The following is a 24,612-nucleotide window of genomic DNA, read 5'->3' as shown; positions in this document are numbered from 1 at the left end:
ATACTGATGAGGTAATCAGCTATTCCTGCTTGTGTCAGCACCTCCCCATTTTGTATCACTGATTAGATAGGAAAAGTATGTAGCCTTTAGAGAAAGGAGGAACTGTTCAGTTCTTTCATCTGAAAACATCACCTGTTGGATGTCTAATGTTTCTCATCTGGCCCAGGGACAATTACAGCAGGGACAAAAGCCCCACATTCCAGCTCTAATTATTTCACCCTTCTTGCTTGGGTTCTACACGTCGTTTTGGCAAACCTATTCAAGCTTAGCAGGAATAGTTAGCCAAGACAGTGCGATTCATCTTCTGGTGTAGTCTTTTCCCTTTGCTTTATTTGCTCAACAAGAAAGAAAAAAATGCAATGAAATATGGTGGATGGTGGGAAATAAGCTATTTATTTATTTGGTACCATCTTCCTGTGCCCCCCATTGCTCTACAGAGTCCTTGGAGCAGAGACTCACTGGGCTTAATTGCTCTTTGAGCAAACCAGCGCCTGCTGCACTGCCTCGGGTGGGACCCCAGCAGGGCTGGCTGCTGCACCTCCCCCTGCCTTCATCTCTCCCCAGACAGAAAATAGTCCTTGCCCTTGTTTGTGGCTGCTTATATACACGTTTTAATGATGTCTCTAATTCCAGAAAAGAGAGACCTGATCTGAGGGAATTGCTACATTGCAGCTAATGAAGCTACTGCTCTCTGTATGTGGTTACTTGGGCCTGTACCCCAAGTCTGACAGAGAAAAGAACATGAGTTTTTACACCAGCTAGTACAAAATACACATCTACACAAAATTACACAATATACGCATCTTGCCACACAGTCTAGTCACTGCCCAGAAAGATTTAATGAAAAAGTTTGTTTAAAAATAAAAATCCGCATTTACATCAACTGCAGATAGTGTGGGTGATTCTTCAGCTGTTAGCAGCTCACCTCTATTTTCAGCTGTATGAAAAGCACCAAATTAGACTAAGTTCTTTCCTCCCACTTAATCCATGGCTATTGGCGATGCATTATGTTAAGTAATTGCCCAGTAATGCAGCCGCAGCCGCAGCCGCAGCCACTCTTTTCATGAAAATAAGAGAGCTTTCCCTACAGGCTTCGGTAATGCTTCCTTAGCCCCGTGCATAAAAAAGGCACAACTCAGAAGTGTAAGGGGGAAGGAGCGGAAGTGATACTCCTGAAGCGCTAATATTACTTTACCAGTTTCTGCCTAGAAATGACGACACCGAGGTCAGTTTCCAGCCCGTGGAGGAGCTCCGAGCGCGGCAGGGCCGAGAGGTGGCACCAGACGGCTTCGCTTCTCCCGGGCTGCTCCGGGACTCCTCCGCGGCTCCCTCTGGGCTCCCCTGGGCTCCTCCCGGGGAGGACAGCGGCCGCTGTACCGGCCGGCTTTGGCCAGGCAGCGAGGCACAGCCAGAGCCTGAGCCCGCTCCCTGTTGGTCTGGGAGCGCAGCACGGCTTCTGCGCCTGCCCCTCCCGCTTTGCCCTCGACACCCGTGCGTAGGAATGGCTCAAACGACAGTGCCTTGAGGAAACTCTGCCTCTGATGCAAACTGAGCCAGGTCTAGTATGACCGATGAAGCGTGGCAGAGAACAGCAATCTCAAATTCATCGACACCAGGAACGCACTAGGTTAGTCTGAAGGCGGCAAGGACTACTTTTAAATATCTTATACTGAAAGCCTGCGAAAGGAGCTTGACACCCTGGGAATGGCAGAGTGCGCTTGGCTCGGCTGGGGGGCCGAAATCCATTCCATCAGGAGGCAGAAACTGTAACCCAAGGAGGGCTGGCCAGTGGGTCTGGCGGGACGGATCCGTGTGAGCGCGGGCACGCACCCCTGCACAGTGAGCGCTCCCGTACCGAGTGAAGAGACAGACTGGGAGTAGACACCGAGCACCACAGGACAGCTCTGCTACAGAGAAGAGAGACAGCAAAAAAAGTAATCCTCCATGTCAAAAGCTGTCAAATCAGCGGTTCATAGCAGCACTGCACTTGGCTGTAATGCCGAAACACTGGTTAACTCCTTCTTGCTCAGCCCCCTTTCAGTATCACCTGTGTGTTGCTTTGCTGGGTGACCAGAGAGCTCTGTAAGCTGGGAGGTCCTTGTAGCTCTCCCTCCAGTCCCTTCTCTGGTGCAGTATACCGTGGGCACTCGCCTCTTTCTGATCTCCTTGGCCTTTTCTCCTCAGTTCTGCATGGATGGGGTTCTGCCCTATTTCCAAGCCACCATATAAAATTATTTTCTGTGCAAGAGAGGGCTTTGAAGTCTAATTACATTCCCTGTTATCCCTGGAGATAGCCATAAAGACCCTCGAAGTCACTTCCCCCAGGACCTTGAGCACTGTCTAAATTTCCCTTTGCATGGGGAGTGGCACTCAGGATTGCTACATGCAGGCACTGAGTGCAAGAACTCCTTCATATTTTACCAACAAGTCACTACAAGCTTACCGACATGCCACAGCTGCTGGAACGAGCAGCCTCTCCTCCATCCCCTCACCTCAGCTGTCAGTTTTCTCAGTTGCTCCTGAGTGCCACCCCGACCATGGAAACTCCCCTTTGGACGTTCAGACCCCAGCACTCTCATTCAGTCCTTCTTGTACTTGCTGCCTATTTGTGGCCCCTCAGACCACCTCCCATCCTTCTGCTTGCTTCTCGCACTTTCTACTCATTTGCCACTTCTCTCTCCTGTTTCACTCCCCCTGCAGACCTCATAACTGGTTACATCTTCCAGAGCTCATTCTCCCCCTTGTCTTCAGCTGAATTTTCTCCTGTCCACAATTCCTCACTCCACCAGTGCAGCAGCCTCAACACTGCGTGCTCTCCCTCAGCCTCTGTTCCTCACCTCCCACTCCCTTTTCCTCACACTGCCTTATCCTGAGCTTCTTAGATCCTGCATGGTTTCAAAGACCCCATTAATTTTTTCCTGACCACTGGATCGTTTTTTTTTTTCCACTGATAATATAATCTTTGCCCAGCAGGAATGTCTCTACCCAGCCAATGAGTTCCCACCTACTTCTGGTTATCTGTAATGCAAGGGGGTGGTTTTACCATAAACTAAGCCCACTCCTAAAAGTCACCTGTTCCCACTCAGTCCAGTTATTCCCCTCCTCAGGAATCAGCACTATTTTTCATAGGCTCCATACCTCAAAACAGTTTCCAGAGTGAAAGGTCTTACACTTCTTTCTTATTTTCAACCCATCAAGGTGTTTGCAGGCATAATTCACTGTTTCCTAGTTTTCCTTCATCTCATTTTGAGTGTCTTACAATAAAGCAAACCCATAAGGGGATGCCTGCTGGCATCCTATTCCCTAGCCTAATGCTAGGGAATAAACAAACTGACCATTGGCTCTGGATTTGCTGAAGTATGCAGCTTGTCTTCTCTCAAGTAACTTTTGAATTTTACACTTTTTTTTAAATATGTATTTAAAGCTCATCTTGAAACAGCAAATCCTGTATTATAAGCAAATCACAACATTTGTTTTTAAGCATGTCCACATTTGTTTATATAAAATCATTACAATGGCACATAGGTTTTGTTCCAATTTTCACAGTCTCAAACTTTTATTCTAAATGTTTATAGCATGGCTATGTATCATTAAAATAAATTTTGTAATATAAAATATCAACAAAATGTTAATAATAGGACGCATATTTTATTTATGTTCTTTAAACTATTCACTTCCTTTGTAGTCTGGTTTCATACACAATCACTCTAAACTCTTTCAAGTGCTTCCCCCTCCTCTGCTTACACTCACTGACACGTCACTGCCATTGATTGATTGTTGTTTGTATTTGCTTTGGATACTTCCAGATGATTGCTACTAATAACCAGTACTAAATTCCTGAAATATCTGCCTGATTCCTTTTCCAAGGCAACTTCATTATGGTATCATGAAGCACAGTAGGCCCTAGAAATATTGTGCTGCAGGAGAAAAATAATCTCCAAGTGAAGGGATAACTCAAACAAAGCATTGTAAAAAGCCATCACACTAAATTCTGCATGCATCATCTACTGCATTTCAGCAAAGGCCAAGCTTCTTAGTCAGCTCTCTGAGGAGATCCCTCAGCCTTAACTATGATTCTTTTGGGGCATAGTTTTGTGCTCACTGGACTTTCCTACTGTGTGCAACTCATCACCTGAACAAGGTTAGATCAAAAAGATGAGGTATAATCAAGTTTAACCAAGAAGTACACAGTGACAATCAAGAGGCCTAATTAATTTTTACTGACTTTGTATTGGTTTGTCAAAAAATCAAAATAATTCTTATGAGTTAGAGTGCTGTTAATTAAAAAACAAAAAAAACCCAAAACCGCAATACAACAGCCCTGAAGGATTATGTATTGTAACTAGTACCAACAAGGCACAGACTGACAGTGAGCCAGGAACCACTGGATTTGGTTTCTAATTATTCATTTGCCTGCTTACATTTGGAGATACAGAAAGACAGGAACAGAATTGTCTTTGGTACAGACCAAAAATCTGTTTAACAATGTTTTAAACTTATGAGCTAGCTGCATAGAGGTCACAGAAGTATCTTGAGTTGGAAGGGACATTTAGGATCATTGTGTCCAACTCCCTGTTTCTGCAGAACTATCTAAAACTAAAGCAGGCATATGGTCAGAGGGCGCTGTCTTTAAAAAGAATGAGTAGGCTCCATAGGTGCTGGAAACATCATAAAAAGGACCAAAGGTGGTGTTACTCAGATAAGGTTATCTTATAAGCTAGTTTACACCTAGGATATATTTCTATATCACACAGAGCGGTACAGTCAGCTCTTTATCACCAAGGTGATAGACAGTATCTTAGATGGCACAGCAGTGGGTAACCTGGCAGCCTCTCCACTAATGAAGATGTTGGTAGGCCAGCTGCCCATTTAAGGTATTCCCAAGAACTCAGGACTCGAGAGGAAAATGTGGCACAAAGACAGGCCCTAGAAAACACCCAAGGCTGGCTTACATCCTTTAAGGCTAGAGAGCTCTCCCTTGTGAAAGAATTCAAAGAGAGCAAAGCATCTCTATTCGTTCCCAAAAGGGCAAGTCTGGACCTAGACTAATAAACCAGCAAATGGCCAAATCCAATGCCTCTGGTGTGTTATGCTCCCTGGAATTCTTATGGCAAAGAAGACAGGCAATCTGAAGGAGCATTTTAGTTCAACAGACTCTGTGCTGCTCAACTATCTCCAGGCGGTATTGTGTCTTAGAAAATTTGTCCCAACACAAGTCACTTTATGTCTACCTACACTGAATTCCATCTGTTACTTTATCACTGCCATTCACTTTGTCAATTTGTTGTTTTTCATTTTCTCAATTTGTTGTGTTTCTTTCTAATTCTTTAATTTTGATGCATCTGCCATAGTGAAGAGCTCTGCTGCAAGATGCTCCCTAGGCTCCTTCTTAGTAGGGAAAAGCTTTTTTAAAAAGTGCTCCTTTTTTATGGTGATCGTATTCTGGCCCTACTGATCTGCCATCAGGGAAATTGCTTCTATGCCTTTTGCAAACTAGTCCCCCAGCACACTTACAGCCTGCCTTACAGCATACAGCACCCACCTTTTCCTCCCTTCTTTCCTGAGGACTGTGAGGCTCATCAGCATCAGCTTTTTCTCTACTTCCTCATTACCTCCCTGTTTAACATTTTGACTCTGTGTCTGTTTTTCCCTATTCCTCAAGTTGCTCTAGGGCATACTCACCTGGTACACTGCTCAAATCCAGCCCTCCAAGCACCTGTTTGGATGAAAAAAATAGGTACCACAGTTGCTCAGTAAACTGTCAAAACTGTGCTGGCTGAACCTCACCAGAAATAGCAAGGAGGTAAGACAAGCCAAGTGATTGCTTATGGTGCAGGACATGAGCAGCAGCAACAGACCTTCTTACAGACTAGGAACTATGGCAGACAACATTTTCATCACACTTCTGAAGTCATCTGCACAGATGCCGAATCCATTCCCATCCCCACTGTCATTCTTATCCAACAACTGCCAGCTGGAGACAGATGGAAATCTCTGCATTAATTTTTCATACTGTAAGATAAAATACTTAAAAAAATCAAGCAAACTTCTGTCAGTTTGTTTTTTGCTTTTTGACACTGCATTCTTCCATCAGACAGATGAATAAACTTTGCTGCAAGAAACAATACTAGTTTGTCAAACCAAACTAGTTCAAAGAAACTGCATAGCTTTTTGGTGAAATGATAGCAGAGTTCAAGAATGGTAAAACACACACAGAAACAAGACTAGAGGATGCACTTTAGGACTGATCTTGAATGCTAATGCCTCCTGATAAATCCAGCTATTTCAAAAAGCTCTGTTTTATTTACACATAAGATTTCAAATCGGACCCTAGCACTTAAAAAAGGGTTTAAGCATCCATCCATCAGTAGCACAGCAAATAGGATAAAACTGGCATTTCATTAAAAGCAGGATTGTCAGATTTGTACAAGTTTGCAGACACAAACCATAAGAAAGCAATCCATTTAAACCACTGACTACAGCAACTAGAACATAATGAGTTGTTAGAGCCTTAGAGAGGAAAACCTAGACAGAAGGTTAGCACTACGGCCCCCATCTGTAGCGAGGGGAAAAGAGAATGATTTAATCAATTTCTGCAAGAAAAGTTGAGGAAATGGAAAATCCCTGATGATAGGCTAAGCCTCTCAGAACAGTGTGCATAGCTCTGAAGTAGCAGAAAGTGGTATTAAATTGAAAGGGATAGCAGTTCACCTGCCTTTAGACAAAAACACCCAAGACGATTAGCAATAAAAGGTTAAAAAAGAGGAGTATATGCTTAAGGACTATTTTACTTTCAGGTGAGATTTGACATGAGAAATGTCATGGAACATAGGCAGGGGATTTATAGGAAGATTAGACAGAAGTTACAGCCAGAGATTTAACATGAAATGTTTAAAGAGAGGTTTTTGAAATTTTATGGATAAAAAGAACAGATGTTCCTACAAAAAGATGGCCATAAGATTTCAACGAGTCACAGCAATTTTATGCAACAGCATTTCTGGACAGATAGTGCAGAAATAAGTAGGTAGATGGATTAGTTAGGATAAAGTGATGTGGGTGAGGGTTATCCAGCAGGTAAAATTTAAAGCAACAGATAAAGTTTAGTGGAACAGCATCAGAGCAAGCTAAATAAACCTAGCTTAATAAAGTGTGAGTGATAAAGCAGGTAGAGCAAGTATGTGACTGTAGAAGTTTGGACAGGGAGAAGAAAGATGAAGAATGCTGAGTGAATGAACTTCAAAGAGGATCCAATATGGGAAGCAGTAAACAGGTGCACCAAGTGGAAGACTTTAATGGAAATTCAGGCAGAGGCAAAGTAAAATCTGGAGCAGAAGGAAGAGTATGTGTGTTTGAGAATCAGGCAGGTGAACACAGTAAACTCAACAGAGACTTTGGGGAGAGAGGCTGAAGAGGGTGAGATGGAGGGAATGTTTCAGTGCAGAACACAAGTGTATATAACAAATGTTTGCTAAGCTCAGAGCATGATGGTAACAAGTAAACAGACATTGGGCAGGAATTTGGATGTTGTCCTTAATTTCCTCAGCCATTAATATGCTATTATGTTCACTATTTTATTTTCCAGCTCTTGAAAACTGCCACTTCAGAAAAGATTATGGCTCAGATAAACTTGAATTCAGAACATTAATAAGGTTGGATAATTTGGTTTAATCTCTAGAAGAAATTATGAAGATCTGAAGCAGCTTGCAACCCTTTACAAAGGAGGCAACTTTGAAGTGCCCAACCCCAAAAGGCACTTCATTTCCTTGTGATTTTAAGAATGAATCATGGATTTTACTCTAAATTAAAAAACAAAGTATTTTTTTCCATGGCAAAGGAGACCAAAACCATCCTACCCAATCCTGGTGGTAATTTTACCTCTAGGGAAGAATCTCATTCCAGAATATATAAAAACCAATGTCTTAAGGCTTAAGGACCCTTATCATTACACCAGTTTAAAACATAGCTAATCAAATGAATTGTATTTCTAGGACTTAAGAATATCCTGAAGATTTTTTTTCCTTTGTATGAAAAGAGAAAAGTGTTGTTCTAAAAATATTTGCAAGCTATTAAGCTGTTCTCCCTTGTGGCAGAGGAAAACATGCAGCGTGATACTTAAACTATTTGGGACTTTATCCCTGAAAGCTCTCCAGCACAGACAACCTTATTGAGATGCAAACATCTGACAGTCAGCATTTCTGTATTGGGCACTTAAGCCCAACCTCATTCACCACAAAGTAACTTCTGTTAATTTATAACAGACTATAAAGCAAACAAAGCCTTTTTGGCACAAAAAAACCAAAACAAAACAGAACAAAAACCCACCAAAAAAACAAAACACCCTCCCCCCCCCCCCCCACAACCTCACAAAGTTTTTTACAGTAGAGAGAAAAAAAAAACAACAGCAGTGGTGCAGCTAAAGCCTGGACATGTCAGCTCCTACACATAAAAAAGGTGGGCACATGGGACGTGAAGCAGGGCAAGCACATCTAAGCCTTGCTAGCGGCTACATATTGCCACAGAGAGAGGGGCTCAAGGGGCAGCTGGCATGACCTGGGTAACAGAGAACTGAGGGTGTCCTAAGAACTAAAACACATTGTTGTATTTCTCAATATACACAACATGCTGTAAGTAACAACTTTCTAATATGACTTTTTTGCTAATATTTGGCCAGCTGTGCTGCTCATGGTGTGTAATAATGAGGGTGAAATACTGTTATTGTCACAGTTACATGATTCTTTCAAGAAAAGTTCTTCCTTGTATAAATGGGAAAAAAATTACATGATAGGAGAGACAAGAACTCGTATCAGAAATCCTTTTTCTAGATTATGTTTTCTAGAAATACAATTGAGTACTTGTTTAATTTAAAAACTCTACAGATAAGAGTGCAGGTAAGAATTTTTTCTTTGAGAGAGTGCTTAGTCAAAACTTCTGTTAGGACCAACTTTACTTATTTTGTACTGCCGAGCAGTAAAGGGTAGCACAACTATGTTTTTACCATCTATTTTTCTGCCTATTTACAGCTTTCCAAGCCAACACTGAATAACTAGCTGGTTTTGTTTGGGGATTTTCCCTTGGCCTGAAAGATAAGAGGTTTTGTCTGCAGTAATGAAACTGCACCTTTACTTCCACATATATGAACATTTAAATGCCCCTTCAAAACCAACCACTACACCAGAAATACCCCTAAATCCAAACCAGAGCAGAAATCAAATATGAGGTCAGTGAAAAGTCCAAGTAAATGAATGATCATCAGAAGGGCAGAGAAGGTTGGCAGGGTGAAACTGTGCCCACTGCTGTCAAAGAGAACAAGGTAGTGGCTTATTTAAGGCACAAGTGGCTACATGGACTAATCCTGTTATTTACATTGTGCAGAGAGCCTAGCAGCAGATACTTGGAGCTCCATTTTGCTGGATATTTTTTGTCCCTATCACCTATATATATTTTTTTCTGTAAAAAGAAACCAAAAATCCCTGCAAAGTTTATATTCTGATGTACTACAGAATTTTATTAACTAGGTGGACAAGTTCAGGATTGAATCTGAAAAGTGGAGAAAAGGTGATCATGTGCTCTCAGCTAGGTAAATCCAGGCTATATGGCTTTCCTCAGACTGATGTAAGCTTGTATCTTGTCCTGAGCCAGCTGGAAAGGTGGCACTCCTTTCCCTCAGCATACCACTCATAAAGCACGATTAAGCAAGCCACAAGTCAATTGGAAGCTGTGATTTTCAAAAGTACCGCGATCAATTTCCAGGTTGCTACAAAGACATAGTGAGTTCGGGCAAACCAAAAAAAGCTGAGTTTTCCGTGCAGGTTTACCCATCTTATCACCTACATAAGCTCTTCAACAGAGAGCACATGCTCCCACCGCGGTCCTTGCATGATCGTTTTCCCTAACATTTAACCCAGTCAGGTTTCCCCACGGAAGGCTGTTATTATTTATAAACGAGACATCTGTCAAGTCTTTGCAGCATGACTGGCGGAAACCCCTTGAATCCTGGCTTCTTGTAACGTCAGGAAAACACAGGATCTTTCCCAACCTTCCGCCCCCGGGAGTGAACTTCCACCAGGCTAGCAGCAGCCTGCCCAGCACCGGCGCGGCGCAGAGGAAGCCATTCTGCTGCGGGAGCCGCTGACCTCGGGCTCTTTGCCACCGTGCTCCGACCCCGCCGCACAGCGCGGCGGCGGCACCACGCTTTGAGGCCAAGCCGGCGCTCCCGTCCCAGCGCGGCGTGTCCCCGATGACAGCGAAGCCGCGGGCTGACCGCGCCGGGCTCCGCACGCGGCTCTCGGCTCGCCGGCGGTGCCAGCGGCCGGCGGTGCCGCGGAGCCGCCCCGCCCCGGGGCCGAGCCCGGCACCTGCCCCGCGGGAGGCGGCCGCACGTCGGGGCCCTTCAGCCGAGGCTTTGCGGCAGGTGCGGGGCGGGTTTGGCGAAGCTCCCGCGGAGGGGTGTGACACCAGACCGCCTTCTCCGGCCCCTCCTGGCGGGGCTCCGGCAGCCCCCGCCCGCCCTCCGTTTAAGCCGCCGGGGAAGCGAAGTGCGGCCGAGGCCGGCGTCGTCCGGACCCGGGCATCCCCACTGCGTTCCTGCCGCTCGTCGGGAGCGCCGAGGTCCGTGTCCGCTCCCGCACCGACGCTGCCCGGGGCAGGTGCCAGGATACCGCTGCGGGCCGGCAGCCGGGGCGGTCGGGTCGCGGCGCGCACCGGGCCGGGCGGGGCCTCCCCGCCCTCACCCCATTGTCGGGGCCATCTCGGCAGTTTCCGCCCTGGCTTCGGCTGTGTCCGCGCCGCGATGGTGAAAGGGGAGGGAGCTCGGGAAGGCTCGGGGCCGCACCGCTCCTTCCGGGACGGCGGGAGGCGGTGCCGCTCACCTGGTGCCGCCGGCGCTCTGCAGCGCCCGAGCCGCGGCCCCGCCGGGCGGGAGGTGAGCGCCGGCCGCGCTCGCCCCGCCCTGTTGCGCGCGGGAACGCGGCTCCCCGGGCAGGCAAGCGGGCGGCGGGGGGATGGCACCGGCTTCGGGGATGGTACCCGATGGCCCGGGGCATGGGACGGCGCTGCGCGGCCGTCGTGGCCGCAGCGGGCGGGCGGAGGAGGCGGGTACTGCCGGGCGGCCCCGCGCCGAGGGGTGAGGGGAGCCCCGGGGAGCGAGGGGCGCCTCGCCGGGGCCGGGCGCCGCGGTCCGAGCCGTGGGAGCCGAGCGTGCGAGGGCGGCCGGTGATGGAGACCCGTCCCCTGGGGTCGGGGGCTTCCCGGGGAGTTCGCGAGGCGGCGGGACGGGGATGGGCAGTGCGGCGGGACGGCTCACGTACCCCCTTTGTTTCTCTCCAGGGTGTTTGTGCTACTCCGAGCCTCTCTCCCCGCCCCCGACTCTCCCGCCCCCGTCTCTCCCGCCCGACCCGCCGGGACCTCTCCTCTCCGGGCGGCAGCAGAGCCGCCTCGGGGCGGGCGGCGGCAGCGGTGCTGGTGGGGCGCTCTCGCCGTCCAGCCCGCCGGGAACATGGCGACTGGCGGCTACCGCAGCGCCGGGGGTAGCACCACGGACTTTCTGGAGGAATGGAAAGCCAAGCGGGAGAAGATGCGGGCGAAGCAGGCACCGCCGGCCCCGGGCGCACCGGGCGGGGGGGAGCCCCGTCCTGCGGGGGGCGGCCCCTCCGCCGAGCTGAACAACAACAACAACCTGCCCCCCGAGCGCGCGGCGCCCCCCGCCGGCGGGGCGCTGAACTGCGTCAGCCTCGCCAGCGCCGCTCTGGGCCGCGGCGCCGCCGCCAAGGAGCCGCCATCGCCTCTCGCCGGGAGCCGCGGGGCCGAGCCCGCCGCCGCACCGGGCTCCCCCGAGGGCGAGGAGAAGCTGGCCGGCAAGGGAAAGAGCTCGGGCCCCAGCGCCAGGAAGGGGAAGGGGCAGATCGAGAAGAGGAAGCTGAGGGAGAAGAGGAGGTCGACAGGTGTGGTGAACATCCCGGCCGCCGAGGTGAGCGGGGACCGGGGGTGGCGCGGCCGCAGCGGAGCCGCCGCTGGGGGCGCCGGGCGCAGCCCCGCTGCTGCTGGCGAGCGCGCTCCGCCCGTGCCTGGGCTCCCCATCGAGCAGCAGTGCGATGGGCCGCGCCTGCTGCGCGGGGGTCGGGGCAGGGCGGCATCCCAAGCGACGGACAGATGAGGTGTCATTTATCCTTCAGAAATTGGACCTGTCGTAACTTGCGGCCTTTTTTTTTTTCGTAGTTTCTTGTCGACAGAGAGCAAGTTCAAACCTTTTGGAGGATCAAACTGAGACACGTGCCTGTTAAAGTATGGTCGAAACAATAGTAATGAGAGAAAATTGATTTATCGGGTTGGAGTAGATGTTCAGGTGCAAATATTACTCAGTTTGGAACCCAGAAGAATTTCCTGCACTGGAAAAAATGTAGTGGTTTGAAGAGCATTTTTTTGAGGCAGAGGAAGATATTTTTATCAGCCAACACCACTGTCCTCTGCGGTTTGCTACTAGTATAAAAATCTGGCATTGATTTGTAATACTCCTAGAGGAATTCAGAAGAATGATAACTAAGCTTTTAGCTTGTTTTGCAGTTAATAAGAAAGGCCACAGGAAACTGAACAGAGTTGGATTTCTGTCTACAGTTTTGCACTAGTAATGGTGATCACCATATTTTTATAGAAAAAAAATTGTAGTTCTTCTGGTTAATATTATGGATTATTAAAGTAGGCCTAGAAAATTTAAGGTCTTTGTTTCTGACGCAGCAGGAAAAGATGAAATCGTGTTCTTAACACCTGAAGTTACTAACCCTTGCTTGTGACATCCTAGGCACTTTCACACTCTTTCATGTGAGGTGGTCTTGGAAGGTTGAGAAATGAGTTTCAGGAACAGTAGAAATCTTTATAACTGTGGTTTTTGAAAACAATTATTTGCATACTCTTTAGTTTGAGGCAAAGAGTTTTGGCATAGGTCTTCAGTATCATTGTTTTGTAAAGCGGTGAATACAAGTGAGTTCTTTTAGTTTTTTATTTCTGGGCGTGCAAGCCTCACAGACTGTACCTTGTTTGTTTTATATGGACCCCTCCTTAAATACCTTAATACCTGCCCCTTGTGCCTTTTATAGGAACCTTAAAATGCTGCATCTTTACTTCTCTAAGTGAGCTAATCCTAGCCCAGTCAGTAATGGTTTTGCAAATTGCAGCAGGTGTTGTATGATATGATATGGTGTTTTAGGGGTTTCTGTTGTGTACCCTGTCCATAGTTGTACTCTCGTTGGTTGGTTGGTTTTGAGCAGTGGGTTTCTTTTTGCTCTTTGAGACTAACATCCCAGTTCTTTGAAATAGTTTTAATAGTTTTTTGAACTGCTGTTCCTGTGGTAGTTTTTGGATGGTGTGATTTGGGGTTTGGTGAGTTTGGTTGTGGTTGGGGTTTCTATTTGTTTGTTTTGTTAAAGTATTACTCAAAATGTTTCTTGCTTTCCAGGAAAACACATTCCTTGCTCTGCAGCCATTAGAATCCTGTTTGAATTTGCTGCATTTTTAAGGGTATCTTTATGTATTAAGGGTAACATATTTAGGCCTTGAGAAATGAGTTCTCACCTGCTCCCTAAACTTTGCTGAGTGTTGCCACGTTGTTGGCGCTTCTTGGAAACTTCTTGTACCTTTACAGTAATTGCTTCTATAAGTTGCAATTAAGCATTTAATCACATTTTTGGGATCAAATTTTAATAACTGTAGGTAACTCTTGTACAGTGTGTTATTGGGGAAGCCTGCTACTAGTAAGTGTTGCATTTTTTACCAGTATATACTTACACAGAGCTATCTCTTTTCAGTATTTCGCCTTTCTTAAAGGTTTTTATTCATTGCCGCATGCATTCCTGAGCATTGTTTAGCTAGGGAACACTAGATCATTCCTGGTAGCGAACAGCTTCAGAAACAGTCTCCAGTGTCAAATGTGAGTACCTACTTACAGGTTAATGCTTTGCAGACTATTTACTTGTCATGTCTTTCATACAGCTCTGTGGTCATGAGAAAATGTTTTAAAGTATTGATTCAAGCTGGTCAGCTGAAGTTCTCAGACAAAAGAAGGCTGTGATATAGATGATGGCTTGTTGGAGTAATCTGCAACACTCCCGTTTCTTGCTGTCTTTCTCGCTTGATGCCAGGCATAGCTTTACTGTGCAGTCAATACATAGTGACTTGGTAGTACACCCTGAATTTTACCACTTGTAGCTCTTCATGGTGTATGTTTTAAAATTACTTCTCAGGAGACGTTGTTTTAGAGCTTTGCTGGGTGTTTCATTGTCTTATTTTTCAAGAAAATAATTTTTGTAAGAATTGAAGTAGACATTTTGTGCTAAATACCTCCCCTTTATGATCATCATACCACTGTGGTGGAGACCAGTAAGATCTTCTGAAATGAAAATAGGTACCTGTTGAAAAAATGCACTCCTAAATGCTTTTCTGCCCAAAACTGAATACAAAAATAGTTTTTACCCCAAAGGAGTAGGATTTAATTTCACTGGCAGTGCAGCTGGAGAATTTATTGATAGGAAAGATGGCAGAATAAGAAAAATTTGTGTTCTCCTAAATTATCTTGAAAGAGGCACGAAGAATGTTAGCAGATTACTTATTAATGATTAATTTCTCTCCTATTCTCTCCTGTTCAATGGGAAGGTAAAAGGGCAGTTCTTACTGTGTGTTAAGTGTATTTTGTGTGGATGTTGGTGGAGGACAGAAACCACAGTGGAAGCTGTGAAAACAGATGGTGACATGTAGGAAGTTGACAATGCTTTGTATTTAGAGACTACCAGGATAAAAGTAAGGGCTGGTTTTTACTTTCTCAGGTAAAATGGTGACTTTTGAAAATGGTTTTGGAAATAAAATGTTTTTCCTTTCAGTGCTCATAAAGTAATTTCTTGAAAGTTGGATTTGGTCTAAATATTAAGTGCTGTGGGATTTGGGTTTTGTTAATTCATAACAATTCTTCAGGTTGTAAAAGGTAACTGAATTATATGCAATTACCATTACTATGTATGTTATCTTCCTTAAATATTAAATTTTATAACCATTTTTAATTATGTTTGGAATGCGTTTCTCAGTTTGCAGGTACTCACTTGATGCAGGTGTTGAGTTTAATTGCAACATTTCTCATTTACAGTTGTGCTAATGCCTACATAAGAAACACAGAGCTCCTATTATTTACTGACAGTGCTTTGTGAGGATCCATATAAAGGATGAGAGTTATGTTTTGTATTGTTATAATAATTATGTCCAGCTCCATGCAAGCTATGCTGTGCTGGTGAAGCTGCAGCTTTACTTCTGTAACTTTACATTTGAGAATTATGCTGGTATAGCTGTGTGAGTAAGGTTTTTTTGGGTTTTTTTTCTGAACTTCAAAATGGAGAATAACAAATATTTTTGTGGTGACTTTTTTAAAAAAAGGTGTATATGTAATCAAAATCTTGGTTAATTTAGGAAGGACAGTTGTATATATGGATTTTATGTAACGTGTGCAGTATAGATAAAGTTCACATTCTTACTTAACCAGATGGAAGTCATCTAAGTTGGGAAGTCTTCTTTTGTTAATAACATAGTGATGAACGATTTTAAAAGGTGTAAGGAACACTGATTTGTGTATTTTGTACCTGAGGCTGCCAGACCAGAGACACAACAGTCTCCTGACCTGTTCCTGGGAAATACTGGAGTGAAAGGTGGAGGTGATTCAAATAGGCACTCTGCAAAGGATGTTCAGCCATCTCTTGTCTTATGAACAGCAGTAAAGATACAGCTTTTTGCATCCCCACCGATGGCTCCCTGTCAGGAGTCTGCCTGTGTATTTAGAAGGCAGTGCATATGTGGTGCTTGGTAGGTGTCATACTGAACAACAGCCTTGCAAGTAAGCAGAGCAGTGAGTATTTTCTGTGGAAAAAGAGTTCCTGCTACTAGAGGAGTCCACTGTGCTCAGTTGAGACTAACAGAAAGTTGCTGTGTTCCAGTTGGAAAAATGTCAAGAAAATTTAAGTACTGCATGTGTCAGGCATAGCAATTACTGTGTGTGTTGTAAAGGAATTGAAATCATTCTCTGAATGGCTGGAAACTAGAGAGAGGAGTGGAATCCTATACTAGCTGTTGAGCTCTTTTGATTAGAAGTTTGCCTTCAGCATTATCTTTCTTGGTGATTCCCTACCTGAGGATTAAAGTGCCTTCATGTTATATCTTGAGATTAATGAGGGTAGTGTCTTTCCATTGTCTAACATTAGTTGTGTTGTAAAACAAGTTTTTTCTTTTCGTGTGTGTTGAGGAAAAAAGAGCCTCAATAAGTGGTTGTTCAAAGTACTAGAAGAAAACCCTGCATCTGACTGATACGCTTACCATTCATGCAGATGTAGTAGTGTTATAGTGGAAGTCTGAAATTACTTGACCTGGACAACCATTCATGATAGGTTAGACCATTGTCCTGCTGGCTTTGTCTAGTGAACACATCTTACTAGGATCCCATTTATGGTTCTTCCTTCAGATGTGGCAGGGTGACTAGAAACATTTTCAGGTTCTGATAGAAGAATTGTATTAAGATTGTTTATATCCAGTTTTTTTTTTTTTTTTTGCTTTTAATGAATTTGTGAGTTCTGATTTTGAACAAGTCTCCTGACAACACCTGTCCAATGGGCATATTTTCTTATTTCAATTTTTATTAGCACATGATAAGCTTTTCCGTATTTTTTTCAAGTTTTGTTTTGTTTAAGAATATGCTTTAATATCCTGACATAGCCAGGTACTGGAAGTTATTTGTCAAAAAAACAAATCACAACTAAATTTTTAGTAAACTTAAAAGTCTGGAAAACTTTCAATCCCAGAATCCATGTAGAGCTTCCTAATTGTTGTGTCTGTACCTTCCAAGCCTGGTGTGCCTATTCCATTGCTTATCACTAGCAAGCCTGGGAGAAAACCAGGTTTGCCTGTGATACGCAATGGAACTGCATGGCAAAATCTGATGGACTGTGTGCTCATTAGGTCCATCAGTCGTCCCCAAGAGGTGTTGGCTACAATGAACTGCACTTGAAACATTCCTATTCGGATGCACACAGCAAGAGGAACAAGGAAGAGGAGCTTCCTTAATCCCAGAGATGTGACATCATTGGTATAAGTGAAACCTGGTGGGATGAGTCCTGTGACTGCTGTGTTACAATTACAGGCTCTTCAGGAGAGATCAGGCAGGGAAGATGATGTGAAGAGATGATATAGGAAATAGAGGGGCTGGAGTGTATGGAGCTTGGAGTTGGCAGTGGCACAGCTGAGAGTTAGTGAGTAAGGATTAAGGGACAAACTTCATTGTGGAAATCTTCTACAGTCAACCCAGCCAGGATGACAGCACTGATGAATTATCCTTTAAGGAGCTAAGGGATATCTGTAAATCAGCCACTCTTGCTCTTACGGGGGATCTCAGCTTGCCAAATGTTAACTGGCAGCACCAAACAGGTCCAGGTTCTAGAACACCTGGAGGATAACTTTTTGATATAGATGCTAAGGGAGTTGGCTCGGAAAAGTGCCCTTCTTGATTTGTTGCCTTCATAAGAGAGGGGCTTGTGAGTGGAGTGGAGTGATTGATGGCTGTCTTGGCCACAGTGACCAGGAAGGAATCAAGTTTAAAATGGTCATAAGGAGAGCAGACTTCAGGCTGCCCTGGGAACTGGTGAGTAAGGTTGCTTGGGAAGATGCTTTGGGAGGTGCTGTGGTCTACCAGTGCTGGTCACTTCAGTACCACCTTCTACAAGTACAGGAGCAGGTAACTTGAAAATGTTGGAAGTCAAACATATGAGACAAAGGGCTGACTTGTCTGAGCAGGGATCTTCTTCTGCAGCTAAGGCAAAAAGGAAAGTGTATGTCCAGTGGAAGCAATGTTCACTGACACCGGAAGATTACAAAGATACTGTTTCACCTCTGTGGGGAGAAAATTTGTGTAGCTGAAGCTCAGTAAGAAATGAAGCTGGGCAGAATTGTGGGAGACAGTAGAAGGGGCTTTTTAAAATATGTTAATAGCAAAAGGCAGTGCAGAAATAATAAATGTGATGAAGATGGTCACCTCACAAACTGGAATGCAGACATAGCAGAGACATTTAATCATTTCTTCACTTCAGTCTGCAACACTGGTGTTGGCCTCTTGGAGTCCCAGTACCCTGAGCTGAAGGACCATGATTATGAGAATGATAAACTCCCAGTGAACCCTAATCTCATAGATCATTTGCTTTTCCAGCGGAATCCCTCAAAATCTGTGAGACCTGATAGAGTTCATCCAAGGGTACTCAAAGGGCTGGCTGATGTCATCACAAGACCTCTCTCAATGATTCTTGAATGGTCTCAGGAATCTGAAAAGGTCCCAATCGACTGGAACTTGACAAGTGCCCCAATGTTCCAGAAGGGCCAGAAGGATGCCCCTGGTGACCGCAGGTCTCTCAGTCTCACTTCAGTTCCTGGTGAAATTATGGAGAGGATTATGTTGGGAGTTATTGAGAAACGCCTGAAGGACAATGCAGTTATGGGTCACAGCCAGCACAGGTTCATGAGGGGCAAGTCCTGCTTGTGAAACTTAATTTCCTTTTTTGACAAGGTGACTCTCCAGTTGATCAGTGGATGCCAGTTGTGATATTTTTGGATTTCAGTAAAGCTTTTGATAATGTCAGTCACAGTATCCTTCTGGACAAAATGTCCAACACACAGCTGGATAAACACATCATGTGGTAGGTGAGCATCTGTGAGCAAAGGGTTACGGTGAATGGAGTTACATTAGGCTGGTGACCTGTCACGAGTGGGGCTCTGCAGGGCTCTATCCATAGCCCTGTGCTCTTCAACATCTTCATGAATGACTTGGACACAGGACTGGAAGGAATGCTAAGTAAGTTTGGTGATGGCACTAAGTTGTGAGGAGCTGGTGATTGCCATGAAGGCAGAGGGACTTTGACAAATAAAAGGGCTGGGCAATCACCAACCTTATGAAGTTTAAAAATCACAAGTGCTGAATTCTGTACCTGGGACGGGGCAACCCTGGATGTACAGACAAACTGGGGAATGTAACACTGGAGAGCTGGCCTGTGGAAAAGGACCTGGGGGTCCCGGTTGAGGGCAAGTTGGAAGGGCCACTGTTGATTAGTTCTATATAAGTTTGTAGTGTGTTCTTAAAACTATATCTGTAAACTCATGTATGGTTTTCTCTGCAACTTTTTTTCCCCCAAGGCTGGAGTTGTGTATTTAAAGAATTTCAGTTGGAAGTCTAAGTGGATAACTTTTTTTTTGTGCTACACAAGGTCATGGGAAATTATAATAAAAACCACAATTCTGTTGTTTTATTTCAGGATTTTACTGTATTTGATCTGTTTGCATCTTCATCTATGAAGAACTGAATTGATCATTTAGGTCTCTGCTACTCCAGGCCTGAAAATCTTACATTCACCTCTGTTGTATAGTCTTACTATGTAATAATCACATCATCTTAGATGTAGCTGTGCTTGATACAAAATACAAGAATATCATCCTGAGTTAAGGTAAGTTTAAAAAAAAAAATTAACCAAAAAACCCCTCAGAGAAACAAAAGTAATGCCGTGCCATCTGCAATTTTTACCTGTCTTAATTCTCAACTGTTACTCACCTTCAAACAAAAATAGGAAAAAAAGTGCTAGGTATGGGCTTCACTGAGTGTTTTATGCAGTATTTAATTGGTTTTCTTGATCTGAAACCTAAGTAAGTGACTGAATCTCTTAAGTCAGAAGCTTTTTAGTAGGTGAGAGACTTGTGAAAGCATAGTCCGGTGCAGTGCTGGGTATTTTCTTTGAGTAGGTATTGCATCTAAATGTAATTAAGGTTGAAAGGAACTTCAGGAGGTCTTTAATTCCACCTTGTTGCATCCAGTCAGATCTTGAAAATCTCCAAGGATGAAGTCTTCACAGCTTCTTTGGGCAATGCTACCAGGACCTGACTGTCCTTGAGATGAAAGTGTTTTCCTTTCTTTTGGTCTGTCCTTTAAATTTACATCCATTGTCTCCTGCCATGCACTGCTGCAAAGAGCCTAGGTCTATACTTAGTGTCTGCCTGGCACAGTTGGAAAAAAAATAGTTTTGGTTTTTTGGAAGAGCAACAATATAGATAGGCTTTAGTTGGCAGAAATATGTGACGTAACCAGATTTGAGGTACAAAGGCAGGATAGCTGGGCAAAATGCATGCAGCACTCAGATGTGGAAAAAATGTTGTGAAATAACAGCTGACTGTATGTGTGGTGTCTAAGCCACATACATCTGTGAGATGTATGAGAGACCATAGTGGTAGGCAGAAGCCAAGGAAGCAGTAATTGGGAATTCCCCTCATTCACTGTTCCCCCTCTCAGCACTTTCTGACCCTGCTACTTATTTTTGTGAATTACAGGAACTTGTTCATGTCCTGCTTGACCACTGTAGTTACTGGTACATATTTATAATTTATATTTATGAACTGTTTTCCATGCAATATGCAGTTTAGTGTTTGTAGGAACATGGGATTTCATCTGAAACCTGCACTCATCTGGATCGGTCTCTTCCCACTGTATGTTGTTTGTAAAGCTCTTTAGCTTAATTTTTCCTCTCTGTGCACCAGTAAAATAACACTAATTGTAATGTGTCTGACTAAAGAACCACTTTGCTCAGTGTCCTGCTCCTACCATGGCCATAATCAGACACATAGGAAAAGTCTGCAGAAATGTTGTCTGGTGTTTCCTGTGAGATAGTTTTCTAGCCACTTGGCAGTTTTCATCTCAAAGACTTGCAACACTGTATAAAATTTGCTAAATAGACAGAAATTAAAATGAATTTATGTGCAAAATACTTGTTCAGTCTCCTCTTCAACTTGTGTAAACTGTTAGCAAACAAAACATCAGCTAAGGTCCACATTTCTAAGAGCTCTCCTGTATGATGAGATAACTCTATGATTATTTCCTTCTCTTCCCTGCAGAAACTCAATGTGGTATATGTAAGCTTCGTGTCATGATCCCTGTTCATCAGTTACTGTATATATTCCTCAAGATTGTTGAGCTTCTGAAAGATGACCTTTATTGCAGAGTTTAGGAGCTAATTAATATTCTGGTACTCTGACAGGTTATTAAACAAAGTGAAGATCAAAAAAGTCTTAAACCAACAATATAGGGTTGAGCAGCCATTTCAAAAGAGTTCTAGGAACTCTTAGTCTGCTTTTAGAACAAATTTAATCTGAATACTTCTTCCAAGATACAATGAACAGAGTAATCAGTGATACAGATTATAATTTCAGTTTCTTCCATAAACATACATTTTATTTTTGCAGGTTGAACTGGAATTATTATTAATATTGATCAATTAATCAGTGCTTTGAACTAGCCAGAACTATGCCAGTGCCTTATTAGCCTTAGTTGTTTGAAGTTTGGCAGCAGTTGTGCTTGTAGTCTGTGTCCCAGACTGTTACTCACAGACTGAGATGGAGTGTGTGTATTTTTTATTTGTGGCGATGAGACTTATTAACAGTTACAGACTAATCTGAAATAGGACCATGACTTCATGTTTTCAACAAGACTGATATCAAGAGTCATATTGATCTCTGGTCAGAAAACAGTACTAAGCAGTACCTTACTCATACCTCTGTTAACTGAGCAACTCTCCTCATTTTGTCTTGCATATAAGATGGCATTTATAAAGTCTTTTGCATCTCTTGGTAATCTGGAGACTGAGATAAACTTTTTTGAAGAATACTGGGAAAAACCAGGCAAGGTGGTGTGTTAACTGTTTTAAATCTGCAGCGACTATATGGCTGGATTTTCCCTTCATTTTCCACAGCATCTCCAAAATGAGTATGGGATAGATAAAACTTGTATTGGAAAAAAGAAGTGAGCACATGACAAAGAGAAAGTAGAGCAGCAGGATTTGAGTGTCAGAAGCAGGGGGAAAAATATGTTCTAGTCAAGTTGTATATTCCATGTTTTTTAATTATAGGTTCTGAAATGGAAGGTATATTACAGCCATTCTTAAAACACAGGTGACTAAAATTTTTGTTCATATAAATATGTATAAATCTAAGCTTAAATATGAAAATTACAATTTTAAATACACCTCTTTATTTCCCAATGAAGTTGAATTGGTAGCATTTGTGCAACCAATAGTTCAGGGTAGAGATCTAAATCTGAAAAAAAATCTAAAAAGTCTTTTTTCCTGTTTGGTTGTTTGCCACAGTTATTTCTCCTGCATAGCAGGACTCCAGTGGAAGCTTGGAAGGACTGTATGAACTAGGATCTGTGGATGGACTAGTATTTGGTCAGTATCAAAAGTTGATTAGCAAAAAGGAAGTAAGCCCTGTAAAATATTTTTCCACAGTTTTAAGTGGATTTTTTTTCCATTATCGTCTACTTTTATTCAACTTACAGAATTAAGGTTTTTATGTCTTTTGTGAAGGGATGGTTCTTCTACTTGGACACTTTATTAGGAAGCTACACTAATTAATCATGAATGAATCCTCTAAAATATGACTGGATATGTACTGCCATAAAGGGATTTCCGTCAGGGATTACAGGTGCTGCCTTCTATCTGGAACTTCGCCTGGACCATATTTTTCTAGCTGTCTTCATGTGCATGAACTATTTGTAGGCCAGCACTCTGTGAACTTCATAGATGATGAGTTGTAAGAAGTCAGCTCAGAGGGAGTAGTGCTGGCTTGGGGATCCAAGTACACTGAATGGATGTGTGAGTGTGTGCTGGGTGAGATGGGAAGCTGTCTGTCCAGACAAAGAAGCTTGGAGAATCCAAGTGGTAGGTTACATATGTTTGTGCCTAGGGATAGCCACCAGACTCCAAATTCAGCTTTCCATCTAGGCTTGAACCAAACTAAGTGCTGTTGGTTTCATTTGAAAGGTTTTGGCTTTGAATCAGCTACAGATCAAAGGAAGGACATTTTTTTCTGTGATAGGCAGCCCTTCCAAAGAGGACTATAAAAAATGTCTTCTGTCTGCTCCTTTTTTTTTTTTTTTACCATATAGAGAAAGCTTGTATGAAAACAAGGGTTTTGCAGTTTACTTGGCTTGTAGTTATGGAAATACATTCCTTGAAATATTTTACTTTTGAGAAAATTATGAATTTTCTAGTCAGTGTTTTCATTTGTTAGCAGCTACTGTACAAGTTGATTTGAAAGGCACAATTGTAACTGAAAATGAAAATTTCCTGAGAATAAAAGAAAAGTAATCACTTTATTTTTCTCACTTTTTTACTTCTAAGAACTTGATTAAAATTTTAGGTGGCATATCTCATGTCTGTAAGAGGACATTCCCTTTACTGGCTGTAGCCACAGGTTTTATTTTACAAGAATAGTCTCACAATGGCATGTTCAGTCATGCCTTAACTGTATGACAAACAAAATGCCTGAAGCACATAGAGATAACAGCAAATGGGGACTGTATTCTAGTGAAGAGACACCGGCTCATTAAACATTCATGCTCATCCCTGGTATTCCAACCCTTTCATTTCTTTCTTCCCTCAAAATTTTGGGACTACCAGTATCTGGTGATAGTATACTCCAGCAATTAAGAGGTGAAAGGATATGAATCCTATATGCCTGACAAGTTCATTTAAGGTAGAAACATGTTACACTAATACCACATTTCCTATTGATCACTGAGAGTATTTAATTTGTAGCAAACCTGTTTCCCAAAGTACAGCAATGAAAAAACCCACTTAAAGTGCACCTATTTGAAGTGTAGCTAGCAATCTTCATATGTATATAATGAAGGAAAGTAGGAAGGTGTATAAAAGCTATAATAGTCTTTAAGGTGCAGTTTTAAAACTTCATCTTAAAGACAAAAAAAAAAGGGTCGAGGTACTGGTATTTGAGCCTTTGTTTAGCTTCATTTAGAGCAAGCAGGTAGATTTTCTATTTTGCAAAATACCTGGTTGATTTATTTTTGATTTGCTTTGTAGACTGATCCTCCATTTATCTTAGTAATTTGTTTCTGACTAATATTTTAATAGCCTGTTAGGTACCATGTCCACTTCTGTAATCAATGTATGATTTATTGTTGTTCATTCTTTAGTTAGTATCCAATAGAATTAAATGAGACTGACTGGATTTTTTAGTTGTGATAGCTATTTAATTCTTAATTTCACCAAAACTCCTGTGTGTATGCTTCTAGGGATTTATTTCTTATCTATTTCTTCATGTCTTCATTCTCAGTACAAGTTTGTAATGTTTATGCAAAGGTCTATGCTTGTAGGAAAATTTTTATTAAATTGTCTTTTGAATGGATTGTTGTTTTTAAAGATTGTGTGCTGGGAGCTTTAAAATAATGCATCTTTTCAGACTGTGAATGCATTTTGCATGCCTTGGACTTTTTTTGTGTCTCCAGGTATGTCTGAGGTAGAGCAAAGGTCAAATGTTAACCATCTCCTCAAGTTACGTTTCAGATTAAGAAGACATGAATGTCAGGAATTTGCAGGATTGAGTTTAGTGAGGCCAGTAATGTCAAAGTATTAGTTGAAAAAGTAAGGAGGGGAAGAAGGGAATGTGGCAAGAGGGAGGGGGTATTTTACAGATACTTAAATATACTTCACCCAGGGCAGACAATGTGTTACGTGGGATCTCAGAACTGGTGGTGTTGGGGTGAAAAAGTGTGTA

General features: G+C 43.3%; 1 protein-coding gene across 2 annotated transcripts in view; it reads left to right on the top strand.

Annotated features, from left to right (window-relative positions):
- Window positions 1-10,475: 10,475 nt before the first annotated feature.
- PAWR (pro-apoptotic WT1 regulator) overlaps window positions 10,476-24,612 on the top strand; it is a 67,007-nt gene continuing 52,870 nt past the window's right edge. The window contains exons 1-2 of one of the 2 annotated variants that reach the window (XM_068190295.1): window positions 10,476-10,608; window positions 11,326-11,965. In XM_068190295.1, coding sequence (XP_068046396.1) covers window positions 11,495-11,965 — 471 coding nt within the window. In that variant the 5' untranslated portion in view covers window positions 10,476-10,608; window positions 11,326-11,494. Of the gene's footprint in view, window positions 10,609-10,807; window positions 10,922-11,325; window positions 11,966-24,612 lie in introns of those variants that run through there. The other variant, XM_068190293.1, reaches the window with a different exon arrangement.

The sequence above is a fragment of the Anomalospiza imberbis genome, chromosome 5 (genome assembly GCF_031753505.1).
Source record: "Anomalospiza imberbis isolate Cuckoo-Finch-1a 21T00152 chromosome 5, ASM3175350v1, whole genome shotgun sequence".
Taxonomy (NCBI): Eukaryota; Metazoa; Chordata; class Aves; order Passeriformes; family Viduidae; genus Anomalospiza; species Anomalospiza imberbis.
The sequence above is the reverse complement of the archived record's forward strand: the minus strand, read 5'-3'. Positions and strand labels throughout refer to the sequence as shown.